At 42.9% G+C, this 20,953-nt stretch overlaps 1 protein-coding gene across 1 annotated transcript in view; it reads right to left on the bottom strand.

Moving 5' to 3' along the window:
• The window catches only part of LOC126484243 (cytochrome P450 6k1-like), a 72,444-nt gene that overhangs the window by 26,108 nt on the left and 25,383 nt on the right, over positions 1–20,953 (bottom strand). The window contains exon 3 of the mRNA XM_050107657.1: positions 7,412–7,650. Coding sequence (XP_049963614.1) covers positions 7,412–7,650 — 239 coding nt within the window. The remainder of the gene's footprint in view (positions 1–7,411; positions 7,651–20,953) is intronic.

The following is a 20,953-nucleotide window of genomic DNA, read 5'->3' as shown; positions in this document are numbered from 1 at the left end:
GCCAAGTGCGTGTAGAAATCGCGTACCGGGGGTTTCGTACAAACTTATTTACATAGTATATAGACAATTCAGTCATCCCTAGAATCGAGAATCTCGACGATTTTGTCTGTTATGTATACTGAATTCCAAGACTTTCATTAATGTTTTAATCTTAATTTCGAAGTCGGACAACAAATGACATAAGAAATGTTTTGCGTGCTATACTCACAAATTAACAATTTACGGATTTTTTCCCTTCATTTCTACTGCGAATCCTTGCAGTTCCACACTCTTAATCCAAAAAAGAAAAGGAAGAAAAACGACACTCTAGCAAAAAATTCATGATGGTTAAAATGGCTCCAAGCACTATGGGACTTAACATCTGAGGTCATCAACGCTAGACTTAGAACTACTTAAACCTAATTAACCTAAGGACAACACACACATACATGCCTGAGGTAGGATTCGAACCTGCGACCGTCAAAGCTGCGCGGTTCCGGTCTGAAGCTTCGACAAGTAGTCCTACTTATTTCTTCTACTGTTGCTCTCATTACAGACCGAATTCTCCTCGAAATACTTGGTTTTCTGGTACTACTGCTTACCTCATGTACCTTCCTGCTTCTTGGTGTCAGTATACCATCCAGATTACTCCGTAACGTAATTGTCCATTGTCTAACTGGTTTTTCCTGTACAACAGATGCATCTCGTGGCATCTCTACATTCACAACAGCTTTCTGTCGCGGAAGGTTAACTTTGGCACGATGTTCAGTCAGAACATTTACTTTCAGCCTCACGTTACATCCTTCACTAATTTCATACCCGTCGTATACATCAGACTTTGGCTGCCTGTAAACAGCTCATTACGCACTTCAGATGCTTGTCCTGCGAGGCTGCGACCCAGTGCTTGCGTTCGCGCTACATTCTGAACCACTGGCGTACACTCGACAACACATTCGGCTCTGTCGACTTGATCATCCACTCTATCAACTCGTCTCCTCTTAATTTCTCCCGTTCGCCGTGCATCTGAGGAAATGTGTATGCTTGTACCGTTTCAGCCACAACATCTGCAACACAATTACCAACAACCTCGTCTGCGTTCCCTGTAGTATATAAAAAACAACAAACTAATCTACAGTTCCACTCTGCACAATGCGAAAATCACCAGCAAATGCACTTTCTTGCGCATCCGACCCATGCTCTCCAGCCTCAATATACCGCTTATTAACACCCAACGGGGCAGATACTACTGCCCTCAAATCACCCACGTTCCTATCCACACAGCCGCGTGGGATTAGCCGAGCGGTCTGGGGCGCTGCAGTCATGGACTGTGCGGCTGTCCCGGCGGAGATTCGAGTCCTCCATCGGGTATGGGTGTGTGTGTTTGTCCTTAGGATAATTTAGGTTAAGTAGTGTGTAAGCTTCGGGACTGGTGGCCTTAGCAGTTAAGTCCCATAAGGTTTCACACAATTATTGAACTATCCACACACTGCATCACTTCGGTACAGCCCACACTCATTGCCGCTACCACAGACTCCACAATTCCACTGGATATCGGACTTGGTGCTCCTATATTACTCTCCATCACCTCAACAACGTCATTACTCTGTACTTCGCTTAAATTCCCAGAAAGTGGTATTGTGACATCATCTACAGCTAATTTAATCTTCCCACTAAAAAATCCATTTGCGACATTCTGTCCTACTCTTCACAGGACTGACAGCGTTGACTATTTCATTGGAAGTCGGCTGTTACGCAGGAACGTGTAAAATATCCACAAACCTGTTCCACTCCGTTTCAGCCTCTTCCTTTTCCCTCCTCTCTGCTTCCTCTCCTTTCCTCCTTTCCCTCATCTCCATAATCAACATATTCCTCACATTCCGAGGTCCGTTTTCATTTATCTATTACTCGGTCTCTCTCTGAAAATTTTCCCTGTACTCCGGAGATCTGTGATAAGTCATTTCCTTCAACTCAGCATAACATGCTTCTAATCTCTCATCCCACTCCATTTTTTCTACTTGTAACTTATCAACTTCGTCTCCTAAAATTCTCAATACCTTCGCTCAACTACCTCCTTGCGGCATTAAGCCGTGCTGCCTGCGATCTGACCACGACATGATTAGTTCCTAAGAATCACACGAATGAAAAAAAAAAAAAAAACACTTAACCATCCCACTACCCTAACTCTTCCCACCACTTTACATGGTTCACCACCGAGCCATATTCCTTGTTCTGCACGAAATAAATCCATATCACGAGAACATCTAACTGTAATACTACCATATTATTTCTTACTATAACTTACTTACTCTCGACGCAGTGGCTACTGATGATTACCACTATAAATCGTAACAGTGACTAAACTTAGCTTGCCCCTCTAAATCACTACTCATGATTCATAGCTTAAACACTATGTAACACTCTAAGAAACCCGAAAACCCAAATACGAATGCCATGGTAATTTAAAGTAGGGAACAGTGTTATCCTGACAGGTACGATGACTTTGACAATAATATAACACCTTAAAGTTTTGATGAACACCAACTTAAATAATTATTGAGTATGTTATGATATAAAGGTAGAAAGAAAGAAAGAAAGGTTATTTTTATTTAGCTATTAAACATCTCAGTGATAACTGGAAATCAGTACGACGAAAGTTAAGTCCAAAGTAATATGTCGGTCAGAGATAACATTTATTGTGAAACAGAGTTGCAAACGCGGCGAAAAGGAAATTCAATGCGTCTACAATGCTCGATCATGGAAATGTCAGTCGCTTGCTAGCTTGCTTGCTATCAAGTCGTGAGAGAGCACCGTTTGTTATAGTACTACAAACGGAACGCTACGAGATTGTTTCTATTCAAAAAGGTACTATTGCGGTGTAGAGATGCGCGGACTTTGTTCTCAGTTATTCTGACTTGAGAACTTGAACTGAAGTGATATTCTGATAGTATACGACGAGTTAATGAACTTTAATTATTGGAGATATTATTGTTGGACTCCACCTTCATCAAAGTGAACAGTTACAACGAAGAATGGACATAGTATCGAAGACTGCAATACCTGATTAGCTTTGAGTAGGAAACATTAATACGATCACACGAAGATAATACAAATACGCCTATTGTAAAAGTTGTCGTAATTGTAACGATCACCGAAGTGAAAAGAATCGTAATTGATCTGATCCATCGGTGTGCTTGTGGAGTGATGATTATAAACTAACTGCTAAGAAGTAACAATAAAAATTGTTGGTCAGTAATGGAAATCTCACGTGTTAGCTCCATCATTAGTTAAAGTGTGTGATAGTTCATGATCAAAATTAATTAACTGTGAACATTTTAATTGACAGAGTGACTTGACGAACATTGAGCATTGAAAGGCGTGTTTTGCCGAAATAATATTACGACGCACGAAATCAAGATAGCATTATAGATTATCTCTGGATTTGCGTCGTGCCGTAGTGAACAATTCTGCCTAGAAACGTAACAACAACTACTGATACTGAACCGCAAAGGAGTTTTCCCTCGCTTCAGTGGTGTGAAACGACGCCGGTGATGAATGGTTCACTCAATACTGCAATAACTAACTAACCGGGCATATCAAAGCGTCATAAAACCATAACAGACAATTAAAATCAGCAGTTCGCATCGCTGAGAAGACTGTGCGGACTCGCAAACGGACTTTCATACATTACGCGAGGAACAATTTTGCTTAGAGATTTTCAGGTGCTCTTCTACGTTATCCGACGGGGACAACCATCACTGTGCATTCGCGTCTCCATTCCACCGACGAAGATGTAGCAGTAGCGGCTCAACATCAACAGCGACAACAAAAGGGGAGACGGGACGTCACAACTACTAGTTTATACACTAACTGACAATAAGCCACACCTCTTTCTTCTGACACCTATATTGCCAATAACAAGCAGGTGAAAATTAACTCTCGCATTTACGCCTCCTTCAATTATTGTCTGCATTTACTTATCAGCAGCTGAACTGACAAGTGCTAAACTCTGAAAAAACTCACTGCATTGCTATGAGACTCGCAGTCAAACAAAAAGACTACATTCGCCCCACAATGAAGATAATGTAGGTGTTGTTACTTCTTCTGTTGTCACCAAACGACGTGGCGACGGGCTTGAAGATCCAACTTCTGACACTAATCTGAAGAGCGCTTGTTGGTGACGACCACTCAGACACCATCATGGAGATAGTAGTTGCACTCAGGGAATTGAGAAGGCGGTGGTGACAGGCCAGCAGGACCAGTGGAAACACTAATGACTGTAAAGAATGCCTTTACTCTATTCCAATACATGATGTGTCATGGCTCAAAGAGGCAAACGTGAATCACTCTGTTGTCCCTGTCCAGCGCTGACGTATGGACAACAGCTTCCACCCTGGATGCTGACTAGGCGCCCTGCGGAGCTGACACTAGGTCCGTCGCAGGCCTACTTCCATCGGCCACTTGGCTCAACATGTACCTTCCGTGACGGCGTGTTGAGACAGCTGTCCATGGAATTCGACTTAACCACCTGCTGGCAGTAGTTGGACAGCGAGTGGTGCTGAGAACACGAAGTCCCAGTAGGAACTCAGTGCTGGTGCAGCAGGCACAGACAGTAGGTTGGTGGGCCTGTGGCACCAGGTTCCATGAGAAACTTACTGGTGGTGGCAACAGCCACAGCACGGTTTCGAACTCATGGCTGCTGCTGGCAATGCCCGATCGTCTCGCTGGCTGGCGTGGCTCCTGACGTCGTGGTGATGCTGCTCGACTCCGACAATGAGCAAATGCAAGAACAAGAGTACTTCTTCCTCAAAATTAAGCCATATTTGTACCACTCCAAGGCACATTCGTTTCTCTAAAAGCTGGTCCCTGCTCATGTCGCCCATAACAAGGGACTTGCCCTGGTTTTGTCTCACTGACCAGCCCTCTATGGCCACTGTGACATTTCGCGAGGTCCTTAGGTGCACACCATTCTCACTAACATGTCGCCACACTTGTGGCTACCAGCCTGCAGCTGCTTTCTCACTACTTCTTGTTAATTTTGACGAAAGCCATATTACTTTTGCTAAACGCCTGGGTAGTGGCGCTACACCACCGAGTGGTGAGATGGAATGATTCATTCCTCCCCCCCCCCCCCCCATTTTTACCCAATTATTGAGTCACGTCAACAACCACTCATATTGGCTGTGAGAACATATTTGTACACTACTGGCCATTAAAATTGCTACACCACGAAGATGACGTGCTACAGACGTGAAATTCACCGGACAGGAAGAAGATGCTGTGATATGCAAATGATTAGCTTTTCGGAGCATTCACACAAGGTTGGAGCCGGTGGCGACACCTACAACGTACTGATATGAGGAAAGTTTCCAACCGATTTCTCATACACAAACAGCAGTTGACCGGCGTTGCCTAATAAATAAACGTTGTTGTGATGCCTCGTGTAAGGAGGAGAAATGCGTACCATCACGTTTCCGACTTTGATAAAGGTCGGATTGTAGCCTATCGTGATTGCGGTTTATCGTATCGCGACGTTGCTGCTCGCATTGGTCGAGATCCAATGACTGTTAGCAGAATATGGAATCGGTGGGTTCAGGAGGGTAATACGGAACGCCGTGCTGGGTCCCAACAGCCTCGTATCACTAGCAGTCGAGATGACAGGCATTTTATCCGCATGGCTGTAACGGATCGTGCAGCCACGTCTCGATCGCTGAGTCAAGAGATGGGGACGTTTGCAAGACAACAACCATCTGCACAAACAGTTCGACGACGTCTGCAGCAGCATAGACTATCAGCTCGGAGACCATGGCTGCGGTTACCCTTGACGCTGCATCACAGACAGGAGCGCCTGCGATGGTATACTCAACGGCGAACCTGGGTGCACTAATGGCAAAACGTAATTTTTTTCGGATGAATCCAGGTTCTGTTTACAGCATCATGATGGTCGCATCCCTGTTTGGCGACATCGCGGTGAACGCACATTGGAAGCCTGTATTCGTCATCGCCATAGTGGCGTATCACCCGGCGTGATGGTATGGGGCGCCACTGGTTAAACGTCTCGGTCACCTCTTGTTCGCATTGACGGCACTTTGAACAGTGGACGTTACATTTCAGATGTGTTATGACCCGTGGCTCTACCCTGCATTCGATCCCTGCAAAACCCTACATTTCAGCAGGATAATGCACGACCGCATGTTCCATGTCCTGTACGGACCTTTCTGGATACAGAAAATGTTCGACAGCTGCCCTGGCCAGCACATTCTCCAGATCTCTCACCAATTGAAAATGTCTGGTCAATGGTGGCCGAGCAACTGGCTCGTCACAACCTCCTCCGGGACCAGCCGCGCAGGACAGGCAGCATATAGGAACCTTAGAGTGAACATAGCGGACTTCCACTTCAACAGCATTGAGGCTACTTGCACTACACAGAAGAGAACTTGTACCACTGCACATGGAAACTTAAATGAAGTAGCTCTTTGTTTATGAATAAGAAACCCAGTTATTAATAACAAGGACATCGTCCACCAACCAACCTCCTCGCCTAGCTTCCCAATGTACAGCTCTACAGAGACAACGAGACGACATAAAAGCGGCTAAAGAGAATACAACACCAACAACAAACATAAATATTTCCATATATTAACATTTCAATCAATTTGTTTTTACTGCGATCTGATTTGCAAGCAATAATTTTGTCACTCGATTCCAATTGATTACATGTTGATGCCCAGTTTGGAGCCATTTTCACATTAAATTTTACTATATATTTTGGCACCCAGAATGGCATAACCTAATTTGACAAATCTCATTTCAATTCACTATAGTTTGGCGCCCAAAGTGGGATGACATCATTTTCAATTAACCAAAACAATTTCAGTTTATTACATAACATAAAAAATTATTTCTTCAGATCACGAGGTAGATGTAATAGACTGATAACTAATTCCTGATTTTCTTTCAATTTTCAACTTTTCTGTCGTATTTTAGCTTTCATTTAATAAATTGCTGATGTAGGCACCGTTGGAAAGTAGGAAATTAGGTAAGAAACTGTGGCACGTTCCCTTGGCGTTTGAATAGGCAATCTTTTTGCCCTATATGATTAGCGTATTACATTCTGCCATACAGCTATTATCAAAGATAGTGAATTTTTTATTTGGACTTTACTATCTATAGCCCTGAAAAGCAGAAAAGTATTAGCACATAAAATGTCTTTTTCAGTATGATAAATGTTCCTTGCCATAGAAATGTTGACTATTGTTCTCAGGTGAATCTACATCATAACTTACAGAATTCTCTCTTGACTGAAACCCGGATCATTTTCATATGCTGTTGCATAATAAGGCATGTACGAACTATATCATTGTAGCAAAGCCACGCAACTATAAAACGTGTTTATAGCACCATAATTCACTCATTGCACTCAATATGTACTCACCTGGGACATCATTTTGAGCTTTCCTGACGTGAATGTAGGAGTCATCTTCGTTCTCATTCGCTTCCATTTCGGCCCATCCATGAAGAATAGGTTGTGATTCAATGGCTCTTGTTCGTTGTACTTCATTCCTCTGTCGCGGAACGTGTCAAAATCCTTGACCAGTACTAGACGGATGAGATCTGGATCATTCAGCATGAGGAATGGTCTGTTGAACGCATACATTCCCACAAATCTCTCACCTGCCGTACAGAGAAAGAAAAGTAAAATTGCGACAGTTACTGATAAAATAATGGTGAATCTATCTGATATCAAAATGAATACAGCAACAAATCGAATGATACACTTCGGATTAACTTACATATTTCAAAACCTAGAAATATCACGAGCTTTCTGAGCTCTTGATCTGAATATTGACAAAAAAATGAAAAGATGATTCCAGAGTCTCAGTGTGACACGTCATACAGAATTAAAAGTCTGCTTCGCTGATGACGCTAATAACGTAAAGTCGTATAACGCCTTTTCATCAACAAGTGTGAGATCTGGGGCTTGAGTGTATCTGTGCAGGATAGGTGACTTGACGATTGCGAGTACAGTTCAGTGCCCTGTTTATGTTATCGATATCAGTAAGGGCGTGAAGGACAAGGATGAAACACAGTGGCGGCACATAACCTGCTGTAACCGAAAGTGCCAAGTCGGCCGTTGAGACCTGGTAATTAAGGAAGGCGGGATTGGGTTACGATTGTGGACGAGGCCCGAATGAATTACTATTGGTTTGCTTTGCAGTTTCACTCATTTATTTTAGTAAATAATTTTTGAAACAAGCCAATGAGGTCGCAACCAGACTTTTAAGGCACGTAACCACAATCATGGCTGAAGGCCTTTAACGCCCAAAATGGCAATTATTAAAAAAATTTAACAAACATACATAAAATACAGGCAGCAAATAATTTTTTGAAAACAACCGAATGTGACCCCAATCAGAATTTTAAAGCAAGTAACCACAATCACCGATGAAGGGCTTTAACACCAAAATGGAAATTATAAAAAATTTAACAAATATACTTTCAAACGGCAAAGGGCATCGCAAAAGTCAATTAAAAAAAAAACAACAGATCACCAAACAGGTGAGACAATTGCCGGTAGCCGGCCGGAGGCGGCCGAGCGGTTCTAGGCGCTACAGTCTGGAACCGCGCTACCGCTACGGTCGCAGATTCGAATCCTGCCTCGGGCATGGATGTGTGTGATTTCCTTAGGTCAGTTAGGTTTAAGTAGTTCTACGTTCTAGGGGACTGATGACCTCAGCAGTTAAGTCCCATAGTGCTCAGAGCCATTTGAACCATTTGAACAAATGCTGGTAACTTAATAATACAATAATAAAATAAAACACAAGGGCGAGTGACAGAGGGTGCTCCAGGAATCGACCTCTGAGTAGGTCACACCAAAAACGCTTTCGCGAGCGAAGAGAAAGGAAGCCAAGAGTTGCATTCAGATCACAAGATGGTAACTGGGGCTAGTGGCTGTCTAACGAGCGACTAATGATAATCTTGGTGAGGCTACCTGACATCCAACAAAACAAAAGCAAGATGTAAAATTACGCCAAAGCCGGAACCGGCGGTCTGGGCTCCGCCCGCAGAATACTGTGGTTAGAGCGCCCGGAACAAGAAGGAATGACTCCCACTATGGTAGAAGAACGCCACCCAACCTACAATCAAGAAGCTGTCAAATTTACACGCCTCACCGGACAGCGGCGGCAAGACGAGGAAACGTACACTGGCCGTTACATACACTAACCCTCAGGGCACGTAACTGGGGCGTTAGCAGCCACAAGACAGAAAAATACCGCTGGTTGAACTCAACACTGTACAAGCTAAAAATAGTAAATAGTAAATAGAAGCTCAGGAAGGCTAATCAGATCCGCCTTCCCCAGGTACTCCACTCGCTGCTTCTCACCTCGGCGACACTACGAGCAGCAATACAAACCCGAGTCACTGGAGAATATCGAGATTACACAAGGGTGGAGGTTTCTCTACGCAAATTGCAGTGCAGTCAACTTAAACATCAGGATCCGTTTTCGACGAGGTCGTGCACCCTCGTGACCACTACCCTTCGATCCGGCAACCCATACGCGCCGCCAGTGGTCCCGGCGTGTTGTCGCTCTGCACGGACCTCGCTGCTCCTGCATCCCCATCCGGAATCCACACTCACACCAGAGACAGGGCAGCAGAACTACATATCGATAAGCGCCACTCCTGCCACTAGTGGAGAGTCACCGCGTACGAAACCGAGTGGCGCCAGTGAACACGAGAAGAAGAAAAACAACTGTAAGTAGGCTGTTTAGGTTTTTATGTTGGTAACGCCACGTAGCGCTCTATATGAAAATCACTGACTGTGCTGTGGCTGATTTGCATTGTTGGAATTTTTGCTATTGTAGTGTTGGGCAGCTGGATGTGAACAGCGCATAACAATGCGCAGTTGGAGGTGAGCCGCCAGCAGTGGTGGATGTGGGGAGAGAGATGGCAGAATTTTGAGAGCGGACGATCTGGACGTGTGTCCGTCAGAAAGAGTAAATTTGTAATACTGGATATCATGAACTAATATATATATATATATATATATATATATATATATATATATATATATATATATATATATATATATATATATGATGACTTTGGAACATTATTAAGGTAAATACATTGTTTGTTCTCTATCAAAATCTTTCATTTGCTAACTATGCCTATCAGTAGTTAGTGGCTTCAGTAGTTAGAATCTTTTATTTAGCTGGCAATATTGGCGCTCGCTGTATTGCAGTAGTTGGAGTAACGAAGATTTTTGTGAGGTAAGTGATTCATGAAACGTATAGAACATTGTTACTCAGGGCCATTCTTTTGTAGGGATTATTGAAAGTCAGATTGCGTTGAGCTAAAAATATTGTGTGTCAGTTTAGTGGTGATCACAATAAGTAAAGGGAGAAATGTCTGAGTACGTTCAGTTCTGCTCAGCTGTTTGAAAATCAAACAACGTAAGGGGTTTATCAGCAAAGTCATTCATAAATTTTTCTAAGGGGACGTTTCACAACGCATCCATGCCAACTGAACGATACGGTCTGGCAGAAACCTACACACGGCACCAACGCGAGCCGCAGTACGGCTCAGCCGTTAAGCTTCTACAGCTACATCTACACCTATATCTACATCTACATACAAATCCCGCAAGCCACAGTACGGTGTGTGGTTGAGAGTACTCCGTACCACTACTAGTCGTTTTCTTTCCTCAAAATCTGCAGGCTTTCCTGGACGTTCTCACTGAAGCTGAGATTTTAACTTCAGTTTCCCTTTCTGTTCCACTCGCAAATAGAGCGAGGAGAAAACGACTGTCTATATGCCTCCGTATGAGTCTTAATTTCTCTTACGTTGTCTTCGCGGTCCTTATGCGAGATGTACGTTGGCAGCAGAGAGAATCGTTCTGCTGTCAGCTTCGAATGCTGGTTCTCTGAATTTTCTCACTAATGTTGATCGAAAAAACGTCGCCTTCCCTCAGGAGATTCCCGTTTGAGTTGCTGAAGTATCTCCGTAACACTTTCGTATAGTTCGAACCTACCAATAACAAATCTAGCTGCCTGTCTTTGAATTGTTTTAATGTCTTGCTTTAATCCGACCTGGTGCGCCAAACACTCGAGCAGTACTCAAGAATAGGTCGGACTAGCGTCCTATATGCGATCTCCTTTACAGATGAACCACACTTCCTCCAAATTATCCCAATAAACCGAATTCGACCATTTTCCTTCCCTGCCATAATCTTCGGATACTCGTTCCATTTCATATTGCTTTGCAACGTTGCGCTCAGATCTTTGAACAACTTGACTGTGTCAAGCAGGGCACTACTACTGCTCTATCTGAACATTACGTATTTGTTTTTCCTTTTCATTTTTCCTTCCATTTTTCTACCTTCATCACACCAACTAGAAATTTTGTCTAACGAGGAGACCTGGTAGGGCATCGAGGTATGAGCTCCCACATTGCCAGCTTATAGTGTAGGTAGGTACCTACCACACTTTAAAATTGTAGGTGCCAATGCGGTCTCGTTTTTGAAATATTGCCTGTTAAAGTTTGGGCAGATCTTTATATACAGAAAAGTTTCACTACTGTGGCAAGTGAGCGAGTAGCCGAGCCACAATAGTGAAACTTTTCTGTATATAAAGAGCTGCCCAAACTTTAACAGGCAATATTTCAAAAACGAGGCCGCATTGGCACCTACAATTTTAAGGTGTGGTAGGTGCCTACCCACACTATAAGCAGGCGAAGTGGGAGCTCATAATTCGATGCACCTCTCAGAAGGTCCCCTCGTAAGTCATCTCTTATCCTCCTACAGTCACTCAACTACGATAACTTCCTGTACAGAAGAGGATCATCAGCAAATAATGGTACACTGCTGCGCACCCTGCCAGCCAGATCATTTAATTATTTTAAGTAGACTGTTCAGCTTTTGATGTTGGTAACGCCACGAAGTGCTCTGTATGAAAATCACTGACTGCGCTGTGTGCAATATGTGGCTGGTTGGACTCATTGTTGGAATATTTGCTTGTGTAGTGTTGGGCAGTTGGATGTGAACAGCGCGTAGCGTTGGGCAGTTGGAGGTGAGCCGCCAGCAGTGGTGGATGTAGGGAGATATGCCAGAGTTTTGAGCGGACGATCTGGAGGTGTGTCCGTCAGAAAAAGGAAATTTCTTTAATTGGATATATGACTTTTGAACGCTAATAAGGTAAATACATTGTTTGTTCTCTATCAAAATCTTTCATTTGCTAACTATGCCTATCAGTAGTTAGTGCCTTCAGTACTTAGCAACTTTAATTTAGTTAGCAGTATTGGCGCTTGCTGTATTGCAGTAGTCGAGTCACGAAGATTTTTGTGAGGTAAGTGATTCACGAAAGGTATAGGTTATTGTTAGTCAGGGCCATTCTTTTGTAGGGATTATTGAAAGTCAGATTCCGTTGCGCTAAAATATTGTGTATCCGTTTAGTGATGATCAGAATATGTAAAGAGAAAACTGACTGAGTAAGTTGTGTTTTACTCTGTTGTTTCTGTATCAAATAACGTAGAAGTATACCAACACAGTCATTCATAATTTTTCTGAAGGGACGTTTCAGTATACAGATAATACCAGCAGTCCAACCAACTTCTTTGGGGCATTCCTGATGATACCCTTGTCTCTGATGAACATTCGCCGTCGAGGACAACATACTGGGTTCTATTTCTTAAGAAGTCTTCTAGCCACACATATATCTGAGAACCTATTCCACACGCTCGTACCTTTGTTAACAGTCTGCAGTGGGGCATCGTGTCAAATGCTTTCCGGAAATCTAGAAATATGGAATCTTCCTGTTGTCCTTCAACCATAGTTCGCAGTACATCATGCGAGAAAATGGTAATCTGAGTTTCACAAGAGTAATGCTTTTTAAAACAGAGCTGATTCGTGGACATAATCTTCTCGGCCTCAAGAAAATTTAATATATTCGAACTCAGAGTATGTCCAATTATCCTGCAGCAAACCGATGTTAGATATTGGTCTGTAATTTTGGGAGTCCGTTCTTCTTACCTCACCAATGCTTAACGCCTACCACTACTACATGAGGTCCTACGTAGAGGTTTGGAATATAACGCAGGACATTGGTCCAAAATCCGGTGAACCACAACATTACGCATTCCCTTTGCTCCCCCACCCCTTCTTGTTTTCTTTTTTTATAATCATGATGAGTGACTGGTTTGATGCAACCTGCCACGTCTTCCTTTCTTGCGCCAACCTCAGAGCAGAACTTGCACACATCGGCTTCCATTGTTGTATGTAGAATAATAACCAAACAACAGCCGTATTTAACTCAGTTTTTATTTATTTTTCTTTAAGCCACCAGGTTCGTCCCTTCACTGGTGCTATCCCCAGGCCCCTGTACATTAGGATATCAACAAGTATACTAGTGTATGGTGTGTAGCACAAGATAATAATACAGATACACTATGTGACAGAAAGTATCTGGACACCTGGCTCAGAATGACTTACAAGTTCGTGACGCACTCCATTGGTAATGCTGGAATTCAGTATGGTGTTGGCACACTCTTAGCCTTGATGACAGCTTCCACTCTGGCAGGCATTCGTTCAATCAAGTGCTGGAAGATTTCTTGGGGATTGGCAGCCCATTCTTCACGGAGTGCTGCACTGAGGAGAGGTATCGGTGTCGGTCGGTGAGGCCTGCATGACGTCGGCGTTCCAAAACATCCCAAAGGTGTTCTATAGGACTCAGGTCAGAACTCTGTGCAGGCCAGTCCATTACAGGGATGTTATTGTCGTGTAACCACTCAGCCACAGGCCGTGCATTATGAACAGGTACTCGATCATGTTGAAAGATGCAATCGCAATCCTCGAATTGCTCTTCAACAGTGGGAAGCAAGAAGGTGCTTAAAATGTCAATGTAGGCCTGTGCTGTGTTAGTGCCACGCAAAACAACAAGGCGTGCAAGCCCCCTCCATGAAAAATACGACCACACCACTACACTACCGCCTCCGAATTTTACCGTTGCCCCTACACATGCTGGCACATGACGTAAATCGTGTATTCGCCATACCCACACTCTGCCATTGGATTGCCACATTGTGTACCGTGATTCGTCACTCCAAACAGATGAGTCACGTTTCAAATCGTATCAAGTGGATGGACGTGTGCGTATATGGAGACAATCTCATGAATCCATGGACCCTGCATGTCAGCAGCGGACTGTTCTAGCCGGAGGAGGAGGAGACTAGGGTTGAACGTCCCGTCGAGAACGAGGTCATTAGCGACGGAGCACGAGCTCGACTTAGGGAAGGATGGAGAAGGAAATCGGCTGTGCCCTCCGAAAGGAACCATCCCGGCATGTTCAAGCTGGTGGAGGCTCTGTAATAGTGTGGGGCGTGTGCAGTTAGAATGATCTTGGACCTCTGATGCGTCTATATACGGCTCTGACAGGTGACACGTACGTAAGCATCCTGTCTGATCACCTGCATCCGTTCATGTCCGTTGTGCATTGCGACGGACTTGGGCAATTCTAGAAGGTTAATGTTACACCCCACACGTCTAGAACTGGTTCACAGTGGCTCCAGGAACACTCTTCTGAGATCAAACACTTCCCGCTGGCCACCAACTCCCCAGACATAAGCATTATGGAGTGTATCTGGCATACCTTGCAACCTGCTGTTCAGAAGAGATCTCCACCTCCTTGTAATCTTATGGATTTATGGACAGCCGTGCAGGATTCATGGTGTCAGTTCCCTCCAGCAGTACTTCAGACATTAGTCGAGTCCATTCCACGACGTATTGCGGAACTTCTGCATGCTGGTGGTGGCCCCACACGATATTAGGCAGGTGTACCAGTTTCTTTGGCTCTTCAGTCTATCACCCTTTGAATTATGTGCCATTCATGAAAATAACTGAAATAGCAGCCATACTAACAAAGAAAGCGTACTCAGCGACAAACATAATAGTCCCCTTGTTGTTATGCGACGGACGGTATATGATGAACTAGCTTGGAGCCACTCGTAAAACTGAACGCCATAGAACTTTGTACCAGACGAACAGTGATACGCTACGCATACTTTTAACATCGAGCAATCTGAGCGAACCGGAAAACATATATTAAGGCCTGCCTAACGGGACGCTTCAGACATCATACCAGCCAGAGAGAAAAATTACTTAAAACACATTGTTATGGTGTTGTAAGATGATTTCTCTTGGCAAATACAAAATGTCATACAAGTTACATTGTTTGTAGAAACAAAGATGAAAATGAATCCAGGCAGAAACTTCATCTACGAGATTTACACTTGAAAGAACGGAGGTTTGGGGAAGGAAAAGGATAAAGGAACATGGGGTGGGGGATGGGTAGATAAGAGCCAATGAAAGTATACGAAGCATATACATACCGTTACAGAGCCATGACGGTACAAAAAGGAACGAAGTCTGTGAGTATAAAAGGGCAAATTAGTGAATGCGAAAAAATACATTGTCAGAGTAAATACTAAATCTGAACAAGCGAGAGCTATTTTTTACATAAACAGACCCAGGTGGTGAAGCAAAATCAAATAAAAAAGAAGCATCATATAGCATGAAACCTAATCTAAAACTCATAGAATCTTCTGAATAATAAAAGCGATAAACCAAGTGGATTAAGAGCAAAGGTTAGGAATGAAGAAGCACTGGACTGTGTATGCCACGTGTCTCTGTTATCAAGTAACACTACCTAACAGTTCTCTCTATAAAAATAACCACAGAAAACTTCCTGACCATCATCAATTTAAACCTCTAGAAGTCATAACACTAGCAATATGGTTAAGTATAAGCCTTCCACATTGTGTATGGAGAGATAAAAATCATCCATCCACGAAATATACCGTATATGGAAATTAAATCTATACAGACATCATAAACCTGCATTTGATTGCTCACGTCTCAGCTCATTTTTTTGTAGTTGCCATCATTATATGTCTTTTATGTGTAATGTGTTAGTTTATTGATATCAACCAGTATGTGAACGTGTTCTGTTACAGTGTGGTTTGTGTTCGCAATTAACTTTTTATATCCCTTTATGTTACAATTTGTATGGTGTAGCGACCTTTGCCTGCCTTGATTGGTATCTGTGTTATTATCTTGTATCATACACCAGATATACGCTACACTGTATACTTGTTGATGTTCTAATGTACAGGGGCCTGAAGATGGCCCTAGCGAAATGCCGAACCTGGTAACCTAAGGAAATATAAATAATAACTGACTGAAATACGGCTGTTGTTTTGTTTTTGTTCTACAAAGTGTCTGATCAGCCGTTGTCCCAGATCCATGGTGCATCCAAGGAGATCTTTAATTATTTATTGGTTATATCCTAATCTTTGACTTCTCCCACAGTTTTAACCCTGTACAGTTCCTTTCACTGTAATGTACTATTCGAAAATAAGAGAACATCCTTCTCCAGTCGGTTTTCTCACTGATTTCCTCATATTTCTTTCCTTGACGATTCAGAGAGAACATCCTCTTTCCGTATGAGTCCACCTGATTTTCAACCTCCTTCTGTAGTATCATTTCTCGAACACTTCGCTTCTCTTATTTCCGCTTTTCCCACAGTCCATAACACTTTCATAAAACGCTTCGCTCCAAATGTACGTTCTCAGCAATTTCTTCGCGAAACTAAAGCTGATGTTTGATACTAGTAGACTATTTTTGACCGTGAGCGTCCTATTTGCATGTGCTAGTCTTATTTTTATGTCCTCCTTGGGCCGTCCGTCATGAGTTATTTTGCCCTCTTAACTTCGTCTACTTTGTGGTCCCCAAATTCCGTGTTAAGTTTATCGCTAATCTAATTCCATCGCTCCTCATTACTTTCGTCTTACTTAGATTTACTCTTCCGAAGCTCTGTCGAAGTCTGACGCTGACGTTGGATTCATTATTTTTTCGAAATCGTCTCTCATTTCTACATTTATCACTTCAGCAGAACGTTTTTTCCTCCTCGTCTTCCGTTTTCGTCTTCGATGTACTCGTTCCCCCTAACTGCCTTCTCTTCTGCGTTTAACAGTTTTATATCTTTTGCAGTCTTAATGTTCATGCCTTTGCTTTTATTTGTAATTTCAACAAACGTTTTGACTACATGCTAAACCTGTCATACCGCAACAATTTCCTTCTCGATTTACTCGCCTTTTAAATTGTTCACGACGTATAATTTGATGAGATGGCGGTAGGTAGTGTGGGACAAGATTAACTAGAAACACCCGCCAGCTAGCTGTTACGTGCACATATAACAGAAGGCAGTTTATTGGTGGATTATCAATTACACTCCTACTAAACGCAATATGTGCAAGTAATGCAGCCAAACGATTTCGATTAGTATTTCATTCTGAAAGACATAATTTAGAACGAGTGCCTTTCCACGTTCACCTCAAAACCACTTGCTTTTTTACAGACTTTCAGTTACGCTTTGCTCTTTCTGCTAGCACAAGATATCGTTCAGGACTCTCTTAAGGCCCCCATGTATAATCAAACTTCGTCAAGCTTTACTATGTTCGTCAAATTTTTGACGGTGTACGGTGTTGTTTGGCGTGTTTGACGTGTCTGAGGGATGTCATGACTGACGGCGGATTTGCCAAGTGGCGGACGCTGTTTGTGTTGATATTTCGCAGCGCTTGTTTAGCGAAAATGAGTTTTATTACAGTTTATTTCACTGCATTGTGAGATTCCGGAAGTGAGGAAACTATGAACTGGGTTATAAACAAAACAGCACTAGCAGTTACCGAAATGGTAGAGGTAGTGCGTCTTTCCCTGTCATATATTGCTCATGAAAAGGTTATTGTATGTATTGTATTGTATGTTAACCAGGAACCTAGAAACGACGGAGAGGCTGCGTTAGAACGCTCGGCTAACCGGGTGGGCTATGAAGAGGTTAAGAAGAAAATCAATGCTCTACGCACGACAACATACAAGCGTGAGCGCAACAAAACAAAAAAAATCTAAACTTAGGTGTTCTGCGACGGACGATGTATATGTTACCACGTTGCGGTATTTTAATGAACTCTCATTAGAGGACCAAATAGAAAATAAATTTTCACATACTTGCGTATTCTTTTTGAATGTGACTAAATAACTCAGTTATAAAGTCTGACTGTCAATTCGGAGGTTCTGAGTGTAATATTTACATGGGCTTATTTCTCTTTCAGTTTCAACGATTCCCTTGACTGGTGTCTTGTTTTCCTTTTCTTCCTTATACACAATGTTAAATCAATGCTTTGTCTGCATTGGTAGCTATTCCCATGGTGTCCTCGTACTTTGCGCCACGAATAGCGTCTGCTTCAAAAGTGCGGTTAAATTAACAGACTTTGTGTACAGACATGAGTGACAAACCCATGGATAGAGAAGGGCGAATTTGACAAACAAGATTCATTGTTTACCGAGACAGTTAGGGCGAAATAAGGGCTTTGACAGGTTTTTAGCAAATGCGATGGAACGCAGCAGAATACGTTTCCGTCTCCATCATATTTCGCTGAACAAGTTTGCTTGTTTTTCTCCATCGTGCGTGTTCGTCAACCGGGATAGATGCTCTTCCGTAGCGTCCGTCGCGCTGAGCTGGATGATACCCCAAGTGGTATTGTAGTCATGTTGACTTGGGAGAGAGTGGGAGTATTTGACCACAATCACTCGCACACTGGAAGACTGCAGTATGTAGATAGGCCTTGCATTCGCGTTCATTTAATTGGCAACCAAAATATGTCGCACCGTGTTCCCGAGCTATTATGTGAAAATCTCATATACAGAATGTCATGAGATTATCAAAATTCTGTTTTATTCAGAACACATGGTGTTCTGTCATCATATTAGACATCTGAAAATTCAGATGACATACGAGTAACATTTCGTACTCATTTCCAAGTCTTCAGAAGAGTTAGAATATTATTGCTTTGCAGAACTGAGATGTTGTAACGGAGGGAGTGTTAACTGTGCTTACTCGATATTCATCCATCGCCATTCTGGCAAAAATGTATAACTTTCCCAATGGAAAATTATTATTCCTTCCTTGCATTTAAATCTCGTGGATCATCAACTTGTTCCTGAAATCATCCATTTCAACCACGTGTTTCTGCGTCCATGTCGGAACTTATACATACACTCATGTTCACAAAAAAAACAAACACCTTGAACGACCAGAGATAATACGTTCATATTCACAGGTCATGTAAATTAGTATGTTCTGCAGAAATTTCAACTCGGTTCAGCATGTATCCTGTTGCCTAGAAGGCACAGGTTCCGCATTGGATCCTGATATCTTTTTGCATGTGTGAAGGCATCGACATGTATAAGGCACAAACGGCATCCTGTGGTATAGCCATCCATGCTGCATTCACCTGGGTTCAAAGTTCATCTGTGGTGGTTCGCATTGCGTGACAGCACTGCACGTTTGGTTTCACCATATCTCACACATTTTCGATTGGCGACAAGTCTGGTGATCTGGCGGGACAGGGCGAAAGGCTGACATCCTCTGACAACAAGAAGGCACGTGTTCATGCTGCAACATACGGGTGTGCGTTGTCTTGCTGAAGAATGGCACCTGGGGTGTCGTGCAGGAAGGGTTTGGCTACGGGTCGCAGGTCAGATTGGTCATAGTGCCCTGAATATGCACCTGCTGTGATTTGTGGCTGCACCCAATAATAACACTCCACACCATAAGGCCTCGAGTTGGTGTTGTATGTCTTCTGCGATTGCAGTCACTGTGATGCCGCTCCCCCTGTCTGCGGCGAACCACATTGCAGCCATCATTTTCAAAGAATCAGAATATCTGGATTCGTCCGAAAACGCTATCTGATGCCATTCCTGCGCCCCCCCCCCCCCAAGCGACGTCCTTCCATACACCATCGCCGTGTAACATGTTTCTGCACATTCGTCAAAGTTAGGCGAAGAAATGGACGACGCGCACGTAACATATGCCGTAATAAGCAGCGACAGATTGTCACCCCTTATCCCATTCGGATGAGGCGTCAATGTTCAATGTACTTTATAAATGAGCTAATGTGTTAAATAGTTCCCATTAAACATATAAGTCAAAAAGCTTAGAAGAGGCTCGAAATTATGCTTAAAGGTTGTTGGGAGTCGCTAAGTGCTCTCATTATGAAACACTGGATGAATATAGTCTGAGTAATTTGCGCCCCATTTTCAGCAAGATCAAATTTTCTCAATCATGTTTCAGTCATGTTTATGACGTCGTACCTCCTGAACTGTCTCTTGTATAACGATAAAAAGTTGCGAGCACATTCAGTGATAGGGCCAATATGTTATACCTGCCAATTCTGCCAAGTCAGGGGGTGACTCCCGATTTTGCGCTTTTTCTCCCGCCTCCACGTTATTCCATTATTTCTCTCGATTTTAAGCTAATTATCGTCAATCCTAATACATTCGTTGTGAAAAATCGCCGATTTTTTCCCCTAATGTTCAAATGGTTCAAATGGCTCTGAGCACTATGCGACTTAACTTCTGAGGTCATCAGTCGCCTAGAACTTAGAACTACTCAAACCTAAACTAACTTAAGGACATCACAAACATCCATGCCCGTGGCAGGATTCAAATCTGCGACCGTAGCGGTCGCTCGGTTCCAGACTGTAGCGCCTAGAACCGCACGGCCACTCCGGTCAGCCCCCTAATGTTCGAAAGTCTTTCGCTCATTGGTCGATTTTTAATCGATATACGTGTCTGTAAGAAACTCGCCTGCGATGATTGTTTTTCCTCAATCCCGTGCATTTTGTATAATGTTTACTCGTATCGTTCAGCATTGAGCTCTGTGTGGCCTAGAGTTTGTTTGTTGTCATTATACTTAAGTGAAGTGGCTTACTGTTCAATGTTTTTTTATAATCGGTGTAAATCTTTAGAATGGATGAGTCAATGTTATTTTGTTACGAGAATCCCTGAAAGGCTTTAGTGTATGGGCTTATTTCACGTGTATCTTAATCGTCATATTCATAGCATTCGTAATATTAAAAAAGTTGA

The sequence above is a fragment of the Schistocerca serialis genome, chromosome 6 (assembly GCF_023864345.2).
Source record: "Schistocerca serialis cubense isolate TAMUIC-IGC-003099 chromosome 6, iqSchSeri2.2, whole genome shotgun sequence".
Taxonomy (NCBI): domain Eukaryota; kingdom Metazoa; phylum Arthropoda; class Insecta; order Orthoptera; family Acrididae; genus Schistocerca; species Schistocerca serialis.
The sequence above is the reverse complement of the archived record's forward strand: the minus strand, read 5'-3'. Positions and strand labels throughout refer to the sequence as shown.